At 41.1% G+C, this 23404-nt stretch overlaps 1 protein-coding gene across 1 annotated transcript in view; it reads right to left on the bottom strand.

Moving 5' to 3' along the window:
• Positions 1-2587: 2587 nt before the first annotated feature.
• Positions 2588-23404, bottom strand: part of LOC107753728 (slit homolog 1 protein-like) — an 81680-nt gene continuing 60863 nt past the window's right edge. The window contains exons 26-38 of the mRNA XM_016569942.1: positions 21896-21967; positions 20173-20336; positions 18471-18595; positions 18294-18391; positions 17984-18123; positions 17145-17238; positions 16908-17045; positions 5907-6135; positions 5582-5712; positions 5085-5239; positions 4434-4722; positions 4137-4348; positions 2588-2649 (exon numbers count right to left, since the gene is read on the bottom strand). Of these exons, the coding sequence (XP_016425428.1) occupies positions 2588-2649; positions 4137-4348; positions 4434-4722; positions 5085-5239; positions 5582-5712; positions 5907-6135; positions 16908-17045; positions 17145-17238; positions 17984-18123; positions 18294-18391; positions 18471-18595; positions 20173-20336; positions 21896-21967 (1909 nt within the window). The remainder of the gene's footprint in view (positions 2650-4136; positions 4349-4433; positions 4723-5084; positions 5240-5581; positions 5713-5906; positions 6136-16907; positions 17046-17144; positions 17239-17983; positions 18124-18293; positions 18392-18470; positions 18596-20172; positions 20337-21895; positions 21968-23404) is intronic.

The raw sequence follows: 23404 nt of genomic DNA, 5'->3' as shown, positions 1-23404 counted from the left end.
ATAAATAACCCAATAACTCACTTGTTTGTTTGACCGTTACATTGTATAGCTTATTATTACAACAGCTTGAACTATTGAACCAGATATTATTTAAGGAATGATCCACAATTCTAAAACAATTAATAATTTTAGCTAATTGAAGTGGCTTCGTAACCTGAATAATGTGCCTTTTTCTTATCTGTATTTATAAGTGATTGAGGTTGCCTCAATAAAGCCTCATTCTTTTTGCACATAGATGAGAAATTTGTCCCAAACTTCTTCATAAGATCGCATCTTTTTCCCTTTCACTCTTAATTCAACTCTTTAAGTTACGTTTAAGTATGTAGTAGTTAATATTTTCAGTCTACCGTTATAGAGTTTTGTTCCTCCTTTTAGAGGGTGACATACATAGGAACATACTGTATGCACAAGTTTCTATCACTTCTGTTTAGAATGATTTTATGGTCTCAAATATTCAGTGTTTTTAATATGTTTTTAATATATGTATACAACAGGAAATACATTTACGTAGAGTGAATAATTAATAATTCACAATTTAATTGTTTTTGTTGTTGTTTTTGCCTTTTCAGATGAAAATGTTAGGGAAGGACGATTTGGGATGATATCCATTCAGACTCGGTCAGTGTGGTAGTTACCTACATTTGCATCGTTCTCATCATTGTAACTTGCATCATTCTGATCTAACCGCGGGAAAACGAGGCGCTGTTGCGCGCTCTACAAGCTCAAGCGATTGCTTATGAACTAATGTTGATGAATTATGACAATGTTTACTATACGATATTTATATGGTGATATGTTTTAGACGGTTGTAAGAATGCATATTTTATTTCCCTCATCATCTGAACTTGCACAGTCAACAATGCAGACATTTCAAAATAAGAGTCACAGTGTATTTCAAGCTTTTTTCCTGGTCATTCTTGATATTTTGGGTACATAAACTGTATTTAATTTAATTATCAACTATTGTAGCTTCTGTCTGGGATTCCCCATCACAGGATGGACAGACTAAGAACATTATTCAAAATAGTGTTTAATAAATACATTTTACTAGCATCAGGTTTTTATAGTTAAAACTAAAACCATAAAATAGTCTTCATTAATTGAAATAAAATAAATGTTAACTGAAATTATAAAACTCTATAAAAAAGGAAATATCTAAAACACATATACTGAAAAAAACTTATTTTATTTCATTTAGTTTATAAGCTTTAGCTTACCTTGATGCACTAAAATAACCAAAACAGAAATAAAAAAAATAACAATGACTACAAAAGACTGACTAAAACTAAATCAAAATTTGCTGTCAAAATTAGCACTGGATCAGATGTGCCAAGAACCAAATATTTTGATAAAGCAGACATAGACACTCATATAATCACACATTTTAATGAATTGTGCACTTTTTTTCACATTGTGGCTGATTTGTAGATTGTACACACAAAAACATCTTTGTATTTTTGCCTGTTTCCCATTCATTTCCTATGCCAGTCATTTTTGTCCGAGAACAACACAAGTGTGACTTTTTTTTTTACGTCTATTTAGCTTTTTCGAAATCAAGTCCATAATTTTAGTTCTCATCATAAGCAAGTCGTTTCTTTTGGTCTGCGCTTAATCACAGAAACCGCTAGTAGCGGCCGGGGCTATTGACTTGCTCTTTAATATGAGGACTGGATGGTAGCTACCCTTATTAAATGCCTCGTCTCAATTACCTCTTTTTCCTCGGCTTTATTCACAACTCAAAATCAGCGTACTCTTAAATGAAATTTCAGCTTTCTATCTGGAAAGGTCTTAAAATAAATAATTACAAAATCAATCACAAAGAAATTTTAAATGAATTAAATGTGGTATTCACATGGAAGACAACATTTACAATAAAAAAAAAAAAAACTTCGAAAACAATCAACACTGGCTCCTATTACAATAAGGCTAATAATTATCTATGCTTTTGGCCAGTTTCGAACCACTGTAGCCTGCATAAGCAATGACCGAATAAAACACCAAAAGTCACCGAATTTCACACTGCCGTTTGATAGTAAAATCCCGAAAACACAAATTGAGGCAGATTTGTTCCACCTTGTGGAGATAAATCAAGAAAATCCCCTGTAATACCGTGGAGTAGCCATTAGATGGCTGTATAGCCATATATATTCAGTGCTGTGTATTCCTTAGTAACTGAGTTACTGTGTTTTCAGGCATAATTTTGTCACCCCTTCATTGCTGTGCACTTTTTTTTCGCATTGTGGCTGATTTGTAGATTGTACACACAAAAACATCTTCTAATAATTATCTATGCTTTTGGCCAGTTTCGAACCACTGTAGCCTGCATAAGCAATGACCGAATAAAACACCAAAAGTCACCGAATTTCACACTGCCGTTTGATAGTAAAATCCCGAAAACACAAATTTATTCTTTAACATATAAAAATACTATACCAAAATGAAATACAAATATATATTAGAATCTGTTAAGCATTTCTGTATAAAGTGAAGGTCTAGGGAGTTAGGAAAAGGAAATCGACGCGAAAAAAATAAATAAACACCCACCGAAATTAAATGAAATAAGCCAAACTGCACTTATGTTTTAATCCTAGGACGATGTTCGTGGCCATTCGCAAACCTTCATGAACGCAGTAGCTTGCAGAGGTAATACTGAAGGAATCAAAAAGAGAACATGGTGGATTCTGGGAAATCGTTAGTGTTGCGGGAGACGGGAGAATTGTGACTTCTAAGAGGTGTGTACAGTGTTGTGGTCATAACCCATAGTCATATTGTACCCCTCAAACAGTTTCAACACTGGCCAATATAAAAACTGCAGTGGCGTTGCATATTTAGCAGTGTTTCGATAAGCGATGTTCTATTTTCTGCTCCGCAGTACTAATATTAACCACAATCCAGACATCACATGACAACGAGCATGCATCTTAGAAAACGGTGTGATGAGATCTAGCTAGCGCTTGACTTCAGCTCTCCCTTACATTCTGTAGAGTTCTCTGTTTGAGGTAATGGAGGGACAAACACTGTATGGAATAGATTGAATGGATCCTTTTATTGGACTTCGTTTTCTTCAGCTATCTCGTCAAGATATAGTAAAGAAGCTCCCCTCCAACAACATAACTATGGCACCAGGAGCGCCGCAGAGCTCTTCACACGTTCACATGGAAGGCTGCTGGGTATTTTTTGGCCCCCATGTCGTTTATTAAGGATGCCATATTTGCAGTGGAATTGGGTCAGGGACACATAAGAGTCCCATGCGCAACCCATAACAAAAAATGACTGGAAATATCTGGTAAGACAGCATGTCGTTCCATGCACATCTTGTTTTTCACGCGTTTTATTTTACCAGCACGTCTTCGAGGATGTATTCTTCCACACAGATATATCATACATATAGTTTTATTCAGGCATGGTGGAAATGTGGATGTTCCTTCCGTCACCATTTTGGAGCCTTATGTGCTCAAATACACGCCCTGCACTGCAGAGAGAGTCAAAAAGACCATCATTTTCTTCTAATATGTGACTACTCTCTTGCTTTTGGGCTGAAACAAGCCAAGGGCCACCTCGCTTGCCTTTCCTCTCAGCAGAGTTGGTGTTATTTTATTTTCTGTATAAAATGTAAAAAAGAAATTTTATATATATATATATATATATATATAAAATCTAAATTATGAGCTATTTTCTGTATACAATATATATAATTTTAAGCTTTTTAAAGTTAAAAATAGAGCAAAAGTATTTAAAATTATTAAATTGAGGCAGATTTGTTCCACCTTGTGGAGATAAATCAAGAAAATCCCCTGTAATACCGTGGAGTAGCCATTAGATGGCTGTATAGCCATATATATTCAGTGCTGTGTAGCACTGAATATAACTTAGTAACTGAGTTACTGTGTTTTCAGGCATAATCTATTTAGCTTTTTCGAAATCAAGTCCATAATTTTTTCACATAGCGACTGCCATAAAAGTCTCTTGAGTTTCGTACATTCCGATTTTTTCCCGAAATTTCCAAAAAAAAATTTCGGTCTAAAATAACCGAACAACACCAGAGTAGTACCGCAGCTATCTATGCTTTATCTCATCAGAAACAGAATGCTTGACAATGAGCATACGCCCGAAGGGTTGTGCTTATGTTTTCTTACCCTTGTCACATAACTCTCCACTGTAGCCCACCTCACAATGACAGTAGGCATCTCCTGTGTCAGATAACTGACAGTGGCCATGTTTGCATTGAAGCTTTCTGCATGGATTGAAGAGCTCCTCCTGCTGGTTGCACAGGGCTCCATGAAAACCCTCCTGGCATTCACAGCGATACGACTGCGTGTCCATTGGAATACATCTCCCATGGACACACCTGTGTAAAACGAATGAAGGAATTAGAGCATTACTTGTTGCGCCTCGGTCTGCTCTGCATATTTCACCTCAAGAATTTGACTGACTTGCTGCCCAGGCAGGGGTTCGCCGAAGGCTGGTCACAGTGTTGCCCACTCCATCCGGGCTGGCAGTGGCATACGGGGCCTATGGCAGTGTTGGGTTGGCAAATGCCATGGAGGCAGTATATCTTTCGGCAGGGCTCACATCCGGGCACCACACCAGGTTTCATCTGGGTTTTGGTAAAGTCTTGTAGCTCATTATTGATGTAAAGGTTCTGAATACAGCCGTGAAAACTGGAGCCGTTTTGGATCTGCCAGATACGGGGAGCTGTGGGGTGGACGCTGACCGGCATGCCTGATTCAGTGAGAAGATTATGTAAAAGCAGAGTTGGGGAAAAAACAGTGGTACACGTGTAGCAGGGCACTGATGCCACATAAATTCAGTTACCATTAATGATATATGGCAGAGTTCTATAAATCCTGCTCCTCAAGGTCAACTGTCATACAAAGTTAATCTGCAACTCTGATCAAACACATGTGAACTAGTTAATCAAGGTCTTCAGGATTACTGGAAAATTACAGGTAGGTGGATTTAATAAGGGCTGGAGCTAAACTGTGTAGGACAGTGGCTCCTCTAGGATGTATCATGTCTAGGTGAGTTCACAGTGGTGATTGACAGTTTTGATTGACAGGCAGATAATCGTGGTTCACTCCTACCTCCCACATATAGTGGAGCTTCTCCCCTCAAGGGCTGCACTTTCCCAAAGCTGTCCATGGTTGTTGGGATACCACCATCTATGGAAAGGTTCACCATCTGGTCAAAGGTCACCAGTTCTACAGTGTGGAACTGACCATCATTGATGGTCTCAGTACTGTGTAAAACAAACATGAAAGATATCCGATGTAAAATTTAAATTGTATTGAAGCTTCATAAATGTTTCATTTGTAGTCAGCTGAAATGTAGTGATTTGTCATCTTCATAATAATGTCCCTGCATGCCAACATTCAATTTGAATAATCATTGATGGTCTCAGTACTGTGTAAAACAAACATGAAAGATATCCGATGTAAAATTTAAATTGTATTGAAGCTTCATAAATGTTTCATTTGTAGTCAGCTGAAATGTAGTGATTTGTCATCTTCATAATTAATAATGTCCCTGCATGCCAACATTCAATTTGAATTAAAAAATTACATCTTAAACTCCAGATCACCTGTAGATTGCATGACTTGGTTGGCTGCCAGGGTCATAGCTGACTTTAACATGACCTTCATGAAGCTCCACAGCAATGTGGTCATTGTCCCCATTGTACAGAAGAATGCCATTGTCTTCTGCGGTGGACACCTGAGAACAGAACCAAAATAGATCTATCATCTGTAGATGAACAGAACAAATCTGACCGCATTTTCCACCTAGTTTGTCAATGCCAAGAAATGGATCTTATCGCTACAATGGTTACCTGTTATATAGCGCTCCTACTAAATGTACTAGTTCTGTATGCTGCAAGCCATATGAAAGATGATATACAATAACAATACCTGTAATGTGATGTTAGCCTGAGGCCAGTTCTTCGGGTCACTCAGTAGCAGGTAGGAGTCTCGGTCCACAAAGTTGACACTGACCAACTTTTCACAGCGTGGTCCACCAAACCCTTCCAGGCATTGACACAGTGCATGGCCCCCCCGCTCCACACAGGGGGCATTGTTTTGACAGTCGGCCAGGTCACAGAGAGAGCGTGGAGTAGATGGGACTTCACAAAGCTGTCCACTGTAGACAAAATGTTTCAGGTCATTTTTGATAGTAATTGATTTTCTCTGTCATGCATGTTCTTCTGCTGGAGTGAGCATCTATAAGACAGACTGCAGGAAAAGGTACCCCATACACCCATAGTACCGCCCACAAAAACCCTGGGTAATGGAGTCATAGACCTTCTTCAAGTCCACAGAACACTTAGCAAAATCAAATCAAAACTAAGCAAAATCTCATGCCCCCTCTAGAAGAGTTTATCTTCTTGCGGAGATCTATCCAGCACTGGCATAGGCTTTTCCATGGTAGGCTGAGAAGTTTGATCTCTTGATCCTAATCCCCATACAGTGTTGAACAGACATACCAGCCATGAAAGCCCAACAACATCCAGGGGTCGGCCAAGGGAATGGACAATGACTCCTTATTTTTAAGGCATCTACTTCAGGTTCAGAAGTTCCTCAAAGTGTTCCTTCCACCTCCGGACAATATCTCGGCAATTCCTGGTCCTGATAAACAATTGCCTGGAGCAGACCATGCCTCCCCATGCCTCAGCCATTTGATGGCTTGCCACAACCTCTTTGAGGCTGACCAAAAGTACTTTGCAATGGTGTCTCTGAGCTCTTCCCACACCCAAATTTTTGCTTCCATAACTACTGTGGTCGCAGTCTCTGGCTCAGACCAGTCAGCCGAATCACCCCACAAGGTTAAACACTCCTGATAGACCTTTTTCTTCAGATCACCTCATCATCATCTCTTCAGATCACCTTCATCACCTCCTGTGTCTACCAATCTGTCCACTCAGACTCCATGTTAAAGAGCTAAGCAGGGTTGAGCCTGGTCAGTACCTGGATGGGAGACCTCCTGGGAAAACTAGGTTGCTGTTGGTGTTAGTGAGGCCAGCAGGGGGTGCTCACCCTGTAGTCTGTGTGGGTCCTAATGCCCCAGTATAGTGACGGGAACACTATACTGTCAAAAAGCACCGTCTTTCGGATGAGACGTTAAATTGAGGTCCTGACTCTCTGTGGTCATTAAAAATTCCATGGCACTTCTTGTAAAGAGTAGGGGTGTAACCAAATTGTCCAAATTTGTCCTGGCCAAATTGTCCCCCTGGCCTTTGTCAATCATGGCCTGCTAATAATCCCCAACCACTTGATTGGCTCTATGACTTACTCTCCTCTCCACCTGTAGCTGGTGTGTGGTGAGCGCACTGGCGCCGTTGTACTGTGGCTGCCGTCGCATCAAGGTGGATGCTGCACACTGGTGGTGGTTGAAGAGAGACACCCCACATGACTGTAAAGTGCTTTGGGTGTACAACAATACACAATAAAGCACTATATAAATGCATTATTCATTCATTCGTTCATTCATGTCTCGAGCCTCCTTCAGGAAAAAGGAATAGCACCTCTGAAGGTGGAAAGGTCTTCTGGACAAGAGTCTTCACCAAACATTCCCAGTTCACCCTCACAATGTGTTTGGGTTTCCTGGTTTTGTCTGGCAGCCTAACTTCCATTGAGATGGAACACTCTGTGTCTGGCATATCACCAGGGACCAATTTGCCTAGAGCTAGTGCTAGAGCTCTGGACAACACAGCTCTCTGGTGTGCTGTCACTCAAACCCCTCCACCACAGTAAGGTGGTGATACAAGGGGGGCCTAAAATTGTGAATTATTTTAAACTCTGCAAACTCTGTCTGGCAGTATTTGTTTGGACAATAAATTTAAATATTACCAGACTTCTCTCTAGTTTCAGGAACGACAATCGTTAGGTTACTGACGTAACCCTGGTTCTCTGATAACATGAAGTGAGGTATCTCACTATGGGAACACCTCAGGCGTGACAGATCGCGGAAGCACCAATAACACCACGTCTGCCAACCATGGCAGACCAATTGCTGCAGCGATCAGGGAGTCCCACCTCCCTGTATATAAACTGCAGCTACCTGCCATTTCATCATTCTCCGCATATCTCTTCTCCGTGCAGGACAGGCAAGGAGGGCAATGTTTGTGAGATACCTCACTTCATGTTACCAGAGAACCGGGTTTACGTCAGTAACCTAACGTTCTCTTTCTAACATTCGTTCGGTATCTCACTATGGGATATAGACAACTCCCATATTGCCGATATGCTGATGAAGCAGACTAAAGAATGAGTGGGTTATTATCTGAATCATAACTCCCGACGGAGGTGAAAACTCCCAGGGCTGAGTAAGCCAGAGAGGGTTCTGTCACATCCAGTCTATAGAAACGAGCAAATGTGTGTGGAGAAGACCAGCTGGCTGCCACGCAAATTTCTTGAATAGAAATGCCTCTAAACAGGGCCCAGGATGTAGCCATACCTCTAGTAGAGTGTGCTCGTAGTCCTATTTGGGGGCTCTATATTAGCATTATTGTAACATAACACGATAGCCTCCACCACCCAGTGAGAAAGGCGTTGACGAGATAGGTTTTCCTTTGTAAGAGTCAGCCCTCGAGACAAATAGCTGATTGCTCTTACAAAGTGTGCGGGTTCTCTGAACATACGTATACAGAGTACGAACCGGACATAAACTGTGTAACCTCTCCTCTTCTGGGGATGAAAAAGGTGGTGGATGAAAAGCTAGCAGGTCCACTGATTGAACTGCACCAGCGTGATCAAACACTTTAGGCACAAACGCCGGGTTAGGTCTAAAAGTTACTTTTCGACCCCCCGGAGCGAACATCATACATGAGGAGTGAACTGATAAAGCATGTAGCTCACTCACCCTTTTTGCTGTAGTGAGAGCAAGTAACAGAGCCATCTTAAAAGCGAGCAGCTTCAAGGCAATGTTATCAATGGGCTCGAAAGCGGTTTTTGAGAGAGCGTTCGAACCACGGACAAATCCCAAGGCGGGACCAGCGGCTTCGATACTAGGTGTAGCCTACGTGCCCCTCTCATAAATCGACAGATGAGAGGGTGTTGGCCAATAGTACCCGAGTTAAGACCAACATGATGAGATAGATAAACCTTAACTGTAGAAAAGGCTCTGCCCTTTGAGGAGATCCTTGCGTGCTGGGTAACGGCCATGGCTGGTCGTAGAGCAGTTGCGCAATCTCCGCAACCCACAGTTTCCCCGGCCAGTATGGCGCGATCAGAATCATTACATGTTTGCATTCCCGAACCTTCTGTAGTGTCGGCTCGATCAGGCTCAACGGAGGGAACGCGTAAAGTAACACGTCTGGCCACTCGTGGGCTAGAGCATCCACACCCAATGGTGCATCGTCGCCGGCCAGAGAGAAGAACAGGGGACATTGCGCGTCTTCGTGTGATGCAAAGAGATCTATGGCGGCCCGGCCGAATCTATGCCACACCATGAGGATCACTTGGGGGTGGAGTCTCCACTCCCCGTACAGAGGATTCCCTCTGGACAGTAAATCTGCTCCCCTGTTCATTATTCCTGGAACATGTGTCGCGCATAATGACAGGAGGGTCCTGCTGCTCCACATTATCAGTTATTTCACTAACAAGTGAAGCTTGTGAGAACGTACTCTTCCCTGCCGATTTATGTAGGCTATCACCGTTGGACAGGAGGGTCCTGCTGCTCCACATAATCAGTTATTTCGCTAACAAGTGAAGCTTGTGAGAACGAACTCCTCCCTGCCGATTTATGTAGGCTATCACCGTTGTATTGTCCGTCCTGACCAATACATGATGATTCTTGAGAAAATGCAAAATGTCTCAGAGCTAGTAACACTGTCAGTAGTTCTAGAAAATGTATGTGCTTCTCTCTCAGTGCAGGAGACCAAACTCATCTCACTGTTCTGCCCTCAAACACCGCCCCCAGCCCGTGAGAGATGCATCTGTCGTCACCACTTTCCTCAATACAATAGGACCCAGATGACATCCTGTCCTGAGAAAAGATGGGGCTCTCCAATGACGGAGAGCGCTCATGCATTCTGGTGAGTTGAATTTGTATTTTCCGAGGTGTTTGTTTAGGCACTCTGCGGCCGAGACGGCTCTTGGGGCGAATGCCCTATGAAGCTGTCCAGTTCTGAAAATCCCTCATTCGCAGCAGTCCCAGGGGAACCACTGACACTGCTGAGGCCATCAGACCCAGTAGCCGAAGACACATTCTGAAAGAGACTGATCTCCCTCGTTGAAAAAGGGAGAGGCAGCTGTGAAATGTCTTGATGCGTTCCTCTGATAGGAAAGCTCAAAACATCACTGAATTCAACCTGAGACCCAAGTAGACTATTTCCTTTGAAGGAGTTAGCCAACTCTTCATCTGGTTTATCTTGAAACCTAATCTCTCCAGATGCGTCACTAGTGTGTACGTATCGCTCTCTGCTTGCCGCGGGGATGGCGCGCAGATGAGCAGATCGTCCAGATATGATAAAACTCTGACCCCTCCATTCCTTAACAGCGTCAGAGCCGCTTCCAAACATTTGCTGAAAACCCTGGGAGCTAAAGCAAGGCCAAAGGGGATTTTCATATACTCGTATGCTGTGCCCTGATAAGCGAACCTCAGATATTTCCTGTGAGCAGGAAAAATATCTATGTGAAAATATGCGTCCTGGAGGTCCACTGAGGTGAGCCAGTCTCCCTGACGAATACTTTGACACAAAATTCTGAGCGAAAGCATTTTGAATTTGTATTTTCTGAAGTGTTATAATAACGGGAGTAGAAGCCTATGTGGCTTTCTTTAATTGGAATCACTCTTATCACTCCTTTTCTCATTAAAGAGGATATTTCCTCTAAAACCTGAGCTGCTTCCCCCTTGGGCCACTGAAATTACCACTCCATTGAACACAGCCTTGGCCTTTGGATCAATAGGGGCATCCAAAATCTCCACTTTCTCTTTGTCAGAGAGGCCTGACAAACCCAGCCATAGCAGTCTCTCTCCCCCAACCGCTAAGCCCATACTCCAACCGCAACTTTTAACTGCTCCGCGGGATGTGCACAGGTTTAAATCTGCGATGACATATATCTCCTCCCAGAGCGCTGGGTTGGGAGATCCGGAGTCCAGCTGACGCCCCATCTCCTCTAATAACTCGGCTTGATAGGCTGTAAGGAGGCACGTCGCATTCAAAGCACGAACGGCCAGTGCAGATAACTTATAGATCTTTTGAAAAACAGGAGGCGCCGAAGCGCTCTGTTTTCCCTGGCAGCGAGGCTCTGCAGAGAGCGCTGCCCTGCGACTTGGGTGCAAATGATTCGCCACAGATGATTCTACAGGGGGGGAGGATCCACCATTCCCAAATCCTCCCTTCCCTGAACATCCAGCCTCGAGAAGCCCTTGACAGGTACACGGTGGGAAAAAGGCCTGTCCCAAAACCTCTTCATTTCAGCCACACAGGCCGGGATGGTTGAAATAAACTGCCTCGCCGGAGGGAGACGTGACGGAAGTCTCTTTCCATCATACAGGTCTCTTTCAGCCCCTTGACCTGCCGGTTGGGATGGCCAGTCGATCGACAGTCTAGCCATGGCCCTGCAACAGACCTCGAGTAGATCCATGTCCGTCTGTAGAGGGGAGGGTGAATTCTCATCCTGTACACTCGGCGGACACGACTGATTCGGGGGAAGAATAGCATCTTCATCATCGTCATCCTCATCCTCGAGGATGGTCGACGATACTTCGTCATCGTCATCTTCCTCTCCTGCTAACAGATCTTCAAACAGCGGGGGAAGGACGGGTGACACCATCTCCATCATCTCTCCCCACGAGCTGACGGCCTGTGGGCAATCCATCAGTTCCTCTGGGTTGAGCAGAGAGGCATGGGTCCGACTTCCCAGCTACTGCCATGCGGAGTCTCCGCTCTCAGGTTTTAACTGAGAACGTCGCGTAGAGAGGACAGCCCTCGGGGTTTGACAGAGCTGCCTGAGCATGTTTAGCACCCAAACAGGAGATGCAGATGCCGTGTGAATCCTTAGCAGAAATCCACATTCCACAAGCGCACGGATGGGGAGGACGACCTTTTCCTCCGGGGCTCTCCGGCTCTTTCTCAGTTGCCATGGAGCCTGCACACTCTTCGTACGGTAAGCCCACCACAACGTGACAACTAGTACGGAGCTGTGCTGCGATAGAGAGCTCTCCTTTTCCTTCTTTTTGGTGCGTGGTGAGTGCCCCAAATAAATAGAAAATTTAGAGCAGAAAACTCACCTTGACACGTTAGTTATCTCACTCTAAGTGAAGTCACTCATCAAACGTTAGGAATGTATTGCGTTTGGGACGTTACCTTGCGGCTCCATCTTTAAAAGGTTAAGCAAATAATTCCCGAAGTCTGCTGAGGACAGCTTCCGAAAATCTTCCACGGGGAAGAGAGCGAGAAACGATGAAACGGCAGGTAGCTGCGGTTTATATACAGAGAGGCGGGACTCCCTGACCGCTGCAGCGATTGGTCTGCCATGGTTGGCAGACGTGGTATTATTGGTGCTTCCGCGTTCAGTCACGCCTGAGGCGTTCCCATAGTGAGATACCAAACGAATGTTAGAAAGAGAACTAAACATACTTTTGCAAGCTTTATTCTAAATTGACTTGAAATGCTTTCAAGGTAATTCATCTCCTCTGGTCTTGGGCATTAAGTTATTACAGTTATTAAAAATTGCTTAGACACTAAAAGTGATACTTGAGCCCCACTTAGTGAAACCATTCACTCATACACCTAATCTTTAGACCAAGTCTGCAAAACTATAAGCACATTGCATGCTTTAAACTGAGTTTGATATTGTAAAACAAACTATTTGCAGAACTCTAAACACAGTTCTCTACATTACACACATCATTCGAAACTAACAGCTCTTTTGTTTAAATTGGGAAACACTGCCATTCTAATGCCACACTCATTTACTGATGACCTACACACAGTGATTATGTGTGAAAGCACTTATACATCATTTGTTCACTTAGTAATCAAAAATCTTTTTTTTTTTTTTGTTTAGAAATAAATTATTTTTACCCCATTGCATTTCTGCTTACATTGTATGTATATTGTACAAAACGCTTTATAAATAAAGCTGACTTTCTGACTTGGCTTATATGCATATTCAGTGTGTGTGTGTGTGTTTATATATAAATATGTATACACACATACACACACACACACACACTGAATATGCATCTGTTGTATCTACCTATCTATCTATCTGTGTAGTTCGGCGTGTATGTGGCGAATTATTTTATGTTTGTGTGTTTACTATGCAAAAATACCATTTATAGATGAGTTAAAACAGTTTTCAAAGAAGTGTTTGCTTTTGCAAGATGTGTGTGACGTTTTGTATGTTGTGTGTGTGTGTGTTTTGTGGTTTTGTGTGTAGAGTTTTGAGAAATGGAGCCATAGTTTAAAAAACTGTAAGCATTTTGAAAAAAACTGTAATAGGTGGTCAGAATTCTCAGCAACTTTGTGAGCTTGTTTCACAAGTGTTGTATTGTGTACATCTGCTGAAAGCCCTGATAGTGATGGTGTTGCCCTCGGCCAGTGTTTCTCAGTCCTGGTACTGGAGGACCCCCAATGCAAACTAAATACACCTCATTCTACAGATTAGCTCAGTGGTAGAGTGATCCAAGACCTGAATTTATGTGTCAAATAAAGGAAACATCTAAGCAGGGTGTCTCAAGCCTGGTCTCGGAATACCGCCAACACTGCACATTTGTATGTCTATTTGTACAATGCCTGAAAGGAGATCATTCATTTCATTTGCATTATTCCAAGTTCAGTAAATAAATGGCTTTTTAAGGTGTATGTGTTGTACACTATAACAGACATAAACAAAATTAACTTGATAATCACAATTATTTATAAATCGAACTGTCATAATCGTGACAGGTCTATTTTGTAGTGACTACTCTGAAGATTGCAGGGCATTGCAGTTTGGAAGACATGCATCAGTGCCACTTATTTTGTTACCTTATTAACAGCAGCATAGCTAGTTATGATTGTGGTAAATAAACATACAAAATATGCCTTTTGTGTACTTTTGTTTAATTCAAATTCTGTTTCTTAAACAGTAAAACTATGTAAAGATATTTGGAGGAACAAGCAAGTGAATCCTTTGGATTTAACTGGATTTCTGCATGAACTCGTCATAAAATTTGATCTGAGCTTTAAGTCACAACAGCTTGTTTCTTATTTAGTGTTTTCCATATCATAGACACATCAACAATTTTGAAGTCCTTTGACTGTTGTGAATTAGTTGAAGATTAAATCAAATTGTATAACCAAAATGCATACTTTTTCTTATCACAACTGTATGTAATGAATATATCCCACTGATAGTTTACATTTCAGGTAAGATTACCTCAGGTATCTTGATGAATTGTGAGAAAATGCCACCTAGGATCATGGCAATCACCTACTGCCCAATTAGTTCCCAAAAATGACCTTCATCTGTATATTCTAGAAATGTAAAAATGGTGAGTACAAAAAGAGTAAGAGTTGAGTGTTTGAGCAAAAGCTCAACTTTCTGAGACAACTTTTATCCAAGATGACTTATGAATGGGGAATACCACAACAAAAGCCATTCATCCTACAGAGATGCACGAGTAAGATGGAAAGTGCACTTCAGCGTACAGATCCATGTCAGCACACGTAACAAATCCTCAACTTCTTCACTTACTGAGTCAGATAAAATCCCTCCAGAATTAAAGGCTGCTGGAGTGTTGTCTGTGTCTCATAGGTTTGATGGCTGACAATAATAAGAGGTGGCAGGGCAATCTCTCTGAATGCCACACTCCACAGTATCTCCGCCTGGGTAACGAGTACTTTATACCTCCATCCAGGGCCGTTTCTAGCCAATTTGACACCCTAGGCGAAATCCCTATTGCCCCTGCCAAATTATATATATATATATATATATAATTCTTTTCAGACACCAGTTGCTTGTCACATTCAAATTGGTTGTCATAGTAACGACACTAATTTGTGGAGATTCAGTGCATTGAGTTCCACAAATCTGAATGCATTATTTGTAAATTGGCAAGATAAACATTTTGCACAATTTAGTATCTGTAATATCATTGTGTTGCCACTAGATGCCTGTATAGCCCTATGTAACAATCCCTAGTGGCTAAGACATTGCACATAATTTACACATAAATTAATTTTATTACATTTTGATTTGGATACTATATACTATACTACTACATATTGTTTAGATATTATCAATGGCTACTTTTTTGTCTTTATCTGTTTTTTGTTCAATTTTTTTGTTGTTGTTTCTTGAAACATTGATTTAAATTGTCAGTTATTGCATTATTATTTCAGTCAAACCTATAAAACCCCTTTGTTACCCCAAACTACATATAAAAGCTTTATCAGTGGCATAAAAGTAACCAATGCAGCTACTTAATCATTTGCTACTCGTTAACGCGTTAACGTCCCCTTTAAATAACGTGACGCTCTGCCTCCTATTAAGCGCTGTTGGAAGTGAATGAATTGATTCAGCATTTCGACACCTCCGTAAGGATGCATTTAACTCGACAAAGCGGTCTAATAAAGGATGTATTGATCTCGTGAATTAGCGAATTTTACTATACAAATATTTTGTAATTGGATGTTTAAGTTTATATGGGAATATATTACATGACACGCTGATCCTTTAACAATGCATTGGCGCAAAAAACGCACACCTTTTGGACAAATCTGCCACAAATATTTGGACAAATGTGCCACAAAAGTGCCACAAATACTGCCTAATCAAAATACTGATTTTGTGCACTTTATTTACTGTACCAATATTTTAAATTGGCCTTTGAACTTAGCTTTATTGCATGGCAAAAAAAAAGTGTTACCTTGCCAAAGCACTGACAGAGCCCACTGATCTAATGGCGTTGTTGATCGCTCCAGATGCAAACTTTGCATGCAACAATCAGGCAGCAATTGACAGCACTCTGATCTAGTGGCATACAGGCATCGTCAGATTGACAGTACTCTAGCCCAATAATGTTGGGGGATCCAGTGGGGGCGGCAGTCATATTTCAGGGTGACCGTGCCACTCTTTATCACAACCCTGCTAAAAGTGCCAGTACGTGCGCTCATTGGCGCCCCTTCAGCTGGTGGCACCCTAGGCGACCGCCTAGCTTGCCTATGCCTAGAAACGGCCCTGCCTCCATCTAGTGATGGCCGCTTTTGAAACACTGCTTCATGAAGCTGCGAAACCTTTGCGAACCATTTGTTTCGAAACAGTGGTTCAGAGCGCGTATCAAAACGTTTCGGCTTCGTTACATCATAACTGTTTCAAAACATTTCGAAATTTCAATAGTTTGCCTTTGGGCAGCGATCTCTGTGAATCATGCGAGTTCATTGAGCTCGCCTCCCAGCGGCGAACCATTGATCGTCGCTGATCTCGGATCAGTTTCATCGATTTGTAAACATTTTTAATGAGACATTTGTGTAATTAAAAGAATGAGTTGTAGTCTCTTACTGGCTTGTTTAAGCTCTCCATAAAACAAACAAAACAAGCCCTGTGAATTAATAATAATTTTAAAAACACATTATACAGACACTTCATATTTAATGCTATTTTATTATTTTGATTGCATTTAATATATTATACTTTTAAGAAAGCATTTGCATTGGGTTTGTAAAAAGAGTTTTTGTTGCATTTACACAGTTTTGACCAGCAGGAGTCAGCAGCGTGTGGTGTTTCGAGCGCTTCGAAACAGTGAATCATGGTTCAATTGAGTCGAAGCTTTGAAAAGGTTCGTTTCTCCCATCACTACCTCCATCACAAGAATCTCCAAAGTACACGATGTGGCAGGGTGCGATTAAGGTTCGCTAAGAAATTGCTCACCGGTGAGCAAAAGGATGTTAAAATGTAAATACACTGGTGTATAGAACTGACCTGTAGCCCTTGGGACAAACGCAGGAGTATCCGTTAACCTCGTCCACACACTGTGCCCCATTCTGACACCTGTGGTCCTTACAGTCGTCATAGTTCACACTGCAGTCATCACCCACATAACCAGGTGCGCATATACACCTAGATCAACACACATGTACACAACATTACAGCTCTTTAAAAAAAGATTTGATCATCTGGGTAATAACAAGGCTGCTAGGTCAAAGGAGATGTGGTTACTTTGGGCCAGTGACTGTGATGAAGCAGGTGGACTGGTGTTTGCAGAGACTGCGAGTAGAAGCGCACATGTCCTCCACATCCTCACACATCTCCCCTACACACACAAACAGTGCAATCTGTAAGTCTGGTGGAATAACAATGTGCTTACAAGAGTTTGAGAGGAAAGAAAATTTGGTAACACTATTTTAAAGTGTCCTTGTTACACGTTACATCTACTTACTATTATAACAACAATACATTTTACATAACTACATGCAAACCAAACACTAATCCTAACCATATAGTAAGTACATGTAGTTTACAAATATTACTCAGTACATAAATGTATAATTACACTGTAACAAGGACACCTTAAAATACAGTGTAACCAAAAATTTGGTAATTTATTTTACAGTCCTGTTCCACATGTACATACTACAGTATGTACTTATTATAGTGAATAACTAGGTAATAAACCTGAACCTACCCCATGCAGTTACCTTATATTACCCAGTAATATTATTTCTTAGTTAAGTGCATTGTAAGTACACATACTGTAAACTGTCCACTTTAGACCTTCTACTAACTACAAGTAAATTTACAACTACATGTCAGCCAGCAGTCATTAGAGTATTAGTAGACTGTCTGCTTAATATCTGCTTACACGTTATTTTGATGGTCAGACATTCTGACTACTGACTAACTTTACAACTACATGTCAACTTACTCTAACTATAACAGTTGACATGTAGTTGCAAAGTTACTTGTAGGTAGTAGAATGCCTAAAGTGGACTATCGAAATAAAGTGTAGTTTTGATGAAGAAAAAAGCATAATGTGTTCAGTAAGTAGTAACGTGTACCTGTGTAAAAAGGGGCACATAAACAGGAGTAATTGTTGATCCCGTCTATGCAGGTTGCTCCGTTCTGACAGTCATTGTCTTTACACTCGTCTATGTCAATGTTACATGTGGGGCCTTCAAAGCCTGCAGCACACGAGCAGCTGAGAAAACACATGCATCATTTTAAATGGGGCTCGAACTTTCATGAAGGAGTCCAAGTCATATTTCACCCCAAAAGCAAAAGATAAAAATAAGAAATATCAGTGTTATTTCAGGATTGCAGCTTATTTGAATTAGATTTTTTTTTTTTTCAAAAGATGTTGAGACTCACCTAAAGCCTTCATCCTCTTCTCCGGACATGTGGCATGCTCCTCCGTTCTTACAGGGCTCACTGACGCAAGCGTTGAGCGGCGTCTCACAGTTCTTGCCCTGTGCGTGAAAGGAAATATGTAAACGTTTCACGTCCATCTGTCAGCATTCACATTGCTCATGTGTTTTGTGTGCTCACCTTGAAACCCTCTGAACAGCGACACCTGTAGCCGTCCGTCTGATCGGCCTCGCAGCTGCCGTGGTTCAGACAGGGCTTCGACATGCACGGGTTACACTTCGCTAGTAAAGCAGCGTCCACTTCACCTGCACACACAGAAACACAACCCTCACTGCACATGACCCTGACAGACGCACAATAGAAGTCCCTCAAAAATCATCCACATTACAAGGACGCACAACTGAGTGTGTCTCTCACAGAGCAAAGACTTGTAGAAGAGATCTGATGAGATGTGAAGCACACAAAGATTTTTATTTAACCATCATGCATGGTCAGAACCTGATAAGATGCAGTTTAAACTTTTTCAAAAAATTGACCCTTATGACTGGTTGTGTGGTCCAGGGGCCGGTTGCACCCAGTTGTAAGACTAGGCTGGACATAAAATGCGCTTTAAGTCGTGCGTAAAAATGTACACTCGTTGCACCATCTCGGCGTAGTGCTACATCTGAGACTCAATTATAAACCATTCGTTATTTGTAGCGTGCCTGCCATCCAATAATCGCAGTACGTTTTGTGCTTCGTTACTTTTAATCAGAAATAAAGTATCAGCTTTCAAATTCTGTCAGTTATATCACAAAATACAAACCATAAATGATATTTTTTTTCAGCCACAGAAAGACGTCAGTAAAACACACAATGTCACAAAAGTCACATTTACCTCATTGTGCATAAACTCGATAGTCAGCTAGAAAAAATAACTCTAGAGAGAAGCATTGTATTACATTCATTATATTTTACTTTAACCTGCCGCTTTGCACCCTCAGATTCCAGATTTTCAAATAGTTGCATCTCAGCCAAATATTGTGCTATCTTAGCAAACCATACATCAATGGAAAGCTTATTCATTCATTCTTTTTCAAAAAATTGACCCTTATGACTGGTTGTGTGGTCCAGGGGCCGGTTGCACCCAGTTGTAAGACTAGGCTGGACATAAAATGCGCTTTAAGTCGTGCGTAAAAATGTACACTCGTTGCACCATCTCGGCGTAGTGCTACATCTGAGACTCAATTATAAACCATTCGTTATTTGTAGCGTGCCTGCCATCCAATAATCGCAGTACGTTTTGTGCTTCGTTACTTTTAATCAGAAATAAAGTATCAGCTTTCAAATTCTGTCAGTTATATCACAAAATACAAACCATAAATGATATTTTTTTTCAGCCACAGAAAGACGTCAGTAAAACACACAATGTCACAAAAGTCACATTTACCTCATTGTGCATAAACTCGATAGTCAGCTAGAAAAAATAACTCTAGAGAGAAGCATTGTATTACATTCATTATATTTTACTTTAACCTGCCGCCTTCGTTTTTAATGTTTGTTTGATGAAATCTGTCATGAGGATGTGCAGGGAGACTTCACATATAAAAACACGGACTTCTTAGATAATGTTTACTCAATGAAATCATGGCGCGGTGGCTTCACTTGGTATAATGTCTTGAGCAGTTCAGTTCTATATTAGTAGTTGTAGCCATTGCAGTGTGAATGTCGTAGTTGTGCCTGATCGTAGTTTTAATTGGTGCAACAGGTGTAAATATGTAGGGCGTACACCCAGCTTTTTTATGTCTAGCTGGTGCAACCGGCCCAAGGGTCACAATCATGGATTTGATGGATTTATCTTTAGCTTTTAGTGTCTCACCGTCATTCCACTCATGCATCCTACCTTGACACTCAAACCTCTTGGCCGGGGTGGTGAGCAGTAGTTTTCCCTCCATGCCATGCGGTCCAGCGCAGCGTGCAATGCCAGGCTCCTTGTAGCCAGTTTTCACCCAGTCGGAGAGCCAGCGCAGGCGGCAGTCGCAGTACAAAGGGTTCGCACCAATCGCCCTGAGATCAAACAAAGGCAGATTTGTAGACAGCCAAAATGAGATGCATTTGAAGGCATGCATCTGAACAAACCCTGGCTGTGTATAATGTACAGTACACAGCATAAATGAGTACATCACCTCTGAACATAAAGATATACTTCTACTTCATAATGATCACTATACCAACTCATGGAAAAACTGACATTTTTCAAACGCATATTTAATAAAACCTGAAAAATGTCATCCCTATCTGTGCAACAACAGCCATGCATTTCTCTGCTGCATGTTGTGTATTACTGTGAGAGATGAAACAGTCACTTTGCTAGTTCTGAGAAACTTGTTTGGCATTTACCTGCTCTTTTCTTACCTAAAGTCATTGTTTTGATTCAACGTACTCACATTAAAATTGCCTTTAACTTGCACCTGCTTTTTAAACATATATTTTCAGGAGTGTGCACTTATTTTTGCAAACACAACATTTGATCACTTTGATAAGAAAATCTTATCTTCCTGATTAATATTCACAAACTTTTTAGATATTGATCAGCCAGACTTGATGGAACATTATATCTTCAAGGAAGCCAAATATGTCTTCTAGGAAAAGAGAAATCGTGAAAATGGAGACGTTTCAGAGAGGCCATGTACTGTATTACATCCTCATTACTGCTAGATGGCGCTGTCGACGTCCTAAACATAAATTGCCAAACAAAGCGTGATTGAATTCTATTCAACTCCCCTAAAGTAAAGACAAATGGCAGGAGAGGCTGGGTATTACAGTGATTCTACCAGAAATGAAGGGATCGTTCACCCAAAAATGAAAAGCCTTTCATCAATTGCTCACCCTCATGTCTCACCCTCATGAAGTTTGGATTTGTAAAGTAAAATGTCCATGGTAAAATCCCTGCATCCCACACTCTCACTTGGCTTAATGCTTTCATAAAGCATGCCATTTAGCAGCAGCAATATTCAATAGATAATAACATTTAGTACTGATAATCATTCATTATTCTGCAACATAATATAACATGTGACATATTAGAATAACTGTAGGCTGTTAACAATAGATTGTAAAAATCAGAAATCACCTATTGCCAGAACAGAATGTTCAGAGTGATGCGCCTCGTGTGTGTGTGTGTGTGTGTGTGAGTGAGTGAGTGAGTGAGTGAGTGAGTGTGTGTGTGTATCAGCTACTCTCCATCAGCTTCGGTGACTTCATCCAATGTGATTTTAGATCTGTTTTATAACCGGCAGCGTTTGGCCACACTAGCTCACACTCGTTCTGTCTAGGTCTCACACCGAGCAGCCGCTGGTAACATGTGAAGATGGTTAAAGGATCTGAGGACAAACAGACTGACCACCAGAGCACAAACCCTGGGAAGACACCAGTAAGAGCTTATGTGTGTTTACGGCTCTCTAAATTACAGCTTTAGGCCAAAGCAGATGTAACAGACCGGATGTGCTGCTCTGTTTCTGTGAGTGTGCAGTATATTCAGTGCTCAGATTTGTCATACACAGTATTTTGTGAAGTGTTTTTTCTGTATATTTAGTCACATGCATTTGTTTGGACCCTTTACTCACAGATGTGACAGCGATGCAGCATCGTTGAAGATCCCATCGGGCAATTCAGAGATGTCATTACCCTGCAGAGACCTTAGAACAACACAAGAGTTAGCGATGTTACCAGTGCGCTGTACACTGTTTTTGACATTATGTTTCTCTGGACACACTGATGATATGACAGAAGTTGCTCACATGGTCTCCAATGAAGGAGAGAGTCTGGGTTCGGATCTTGAAAAAATTTCAGTAGGGCTTTACACTCAAAAAATACTTAGGCCTAAATTTAGGGTTTATGTATTTGAGTTCCATATAAAATTTTCTATCCATTTGGACACAGTAATAAAATAATATGAAAAATGTGATACATATTTGTCAGCCACACATCAATGAAACATGCAAAAAAAAAAAAATCATGGCATAGTTTATTATTAATTATTTGTATGTATGAGAGGCAGCTGTGTATGCGGATCCCATTTGAGTTTGGGTGCAATGAAATATTTCAACTTTTGAAAGATTTTGTTGTGATGAATTCTAATCAAAACTAAGAACATGAGGTAAGAATTAGCTATATATACAGTATATATATATAAAGTATATATACACCCTAATGAAAAATAACATCTTTAAAAAAAATATTTATTTTATGCTAAGTATAGTTCAAATCTATTAACATATTTACTGACATATCACTCGAGACTTACTGATATAAAAATTATAATTAAACTTTATTTGGAGTGGTACTTGTGTATAATGCACATTTCTAAAATGTGTGTAAATGCCTAAAATGTGTTTTAATGTCACTATTGATGAGGATTGTATTATCTTTGAATAATATCTGTCCTTTAATGCAAGATATTTAAAGTGTACCTGAAATATACCTGCACTTTAGCACAATCAAATATACTTAAGTATATTTGCTGCTAGAAGAAGCAGTCGAGCAGCAGAAGAGGACAGCAGTTTGTAAGTGTTTTGACTTGTTTTCTCATTAGATTTCAGTGCGGTTGTCGTTGCTAGGAAACATTGTTTCACTTACTGTGTTTTACCGTGGTAAATACGTGCTCAAGTCGCGTTTGTTCTCGTGCGTATCGCGGGACTTTCCAGTTTCGGTTTGCTAAATAGTAAGGCGTGGCCAGCTGAATTCAATAACGAGTACTCAGGCAAGTATAAAATTGGTTAGGTCACCGCGGCAGCCCTCGTGTGAAGACCGACGAGTGTAAAGACCATCGACTCTACCTGCGCGACTCCACCGAGCAAGGACACCGACAAGGCACTTGAGTATTGCTTTCCTGCCCTTTCTTTACTTTTCTTTACTCTTTGTACAGCTTGTTCTCATCTACTTGTTTAGGACAATTGTACTCACTTATGTGCTTTCAAATCTCTACTATTACTACTAACACTCAGAAATCACGCACTGTACGTTGGAGGCAGACCAATCCTAATAATCTACGGCCTGTCCCTCTGTCCTCTACTACTTTACTCTCTATTCCAATTGGTCTCTGGAACTGCCAGTCTGCTGTTAACAAAGCAGAA

The sequence above is a fragment of the Sinocyclocheilus rhinocerous genome, unplaced genomic scaffold (assembly GCF_001515625.1).
Source record: "Sinocyclocheilus rhinocerous isolate Xijiao unplaced genomic scaffold, SAMN03320098_v1.1 scaffold3824, whole genome shotgun sequence".
NCBI classification, from domain to species: Eukaryota; Metazoa; Chordata; class Actinopteri; order Cypriniformes; family Cyprinidae; genus Sinocyclocheilus; species Sinocyclocheilus rhinocerous.
The sequence above is the reverse complement of the archived record's forward strand: the minus strand, read 5'-3'. Positions and strand labels throughout refer to the sequence as shown.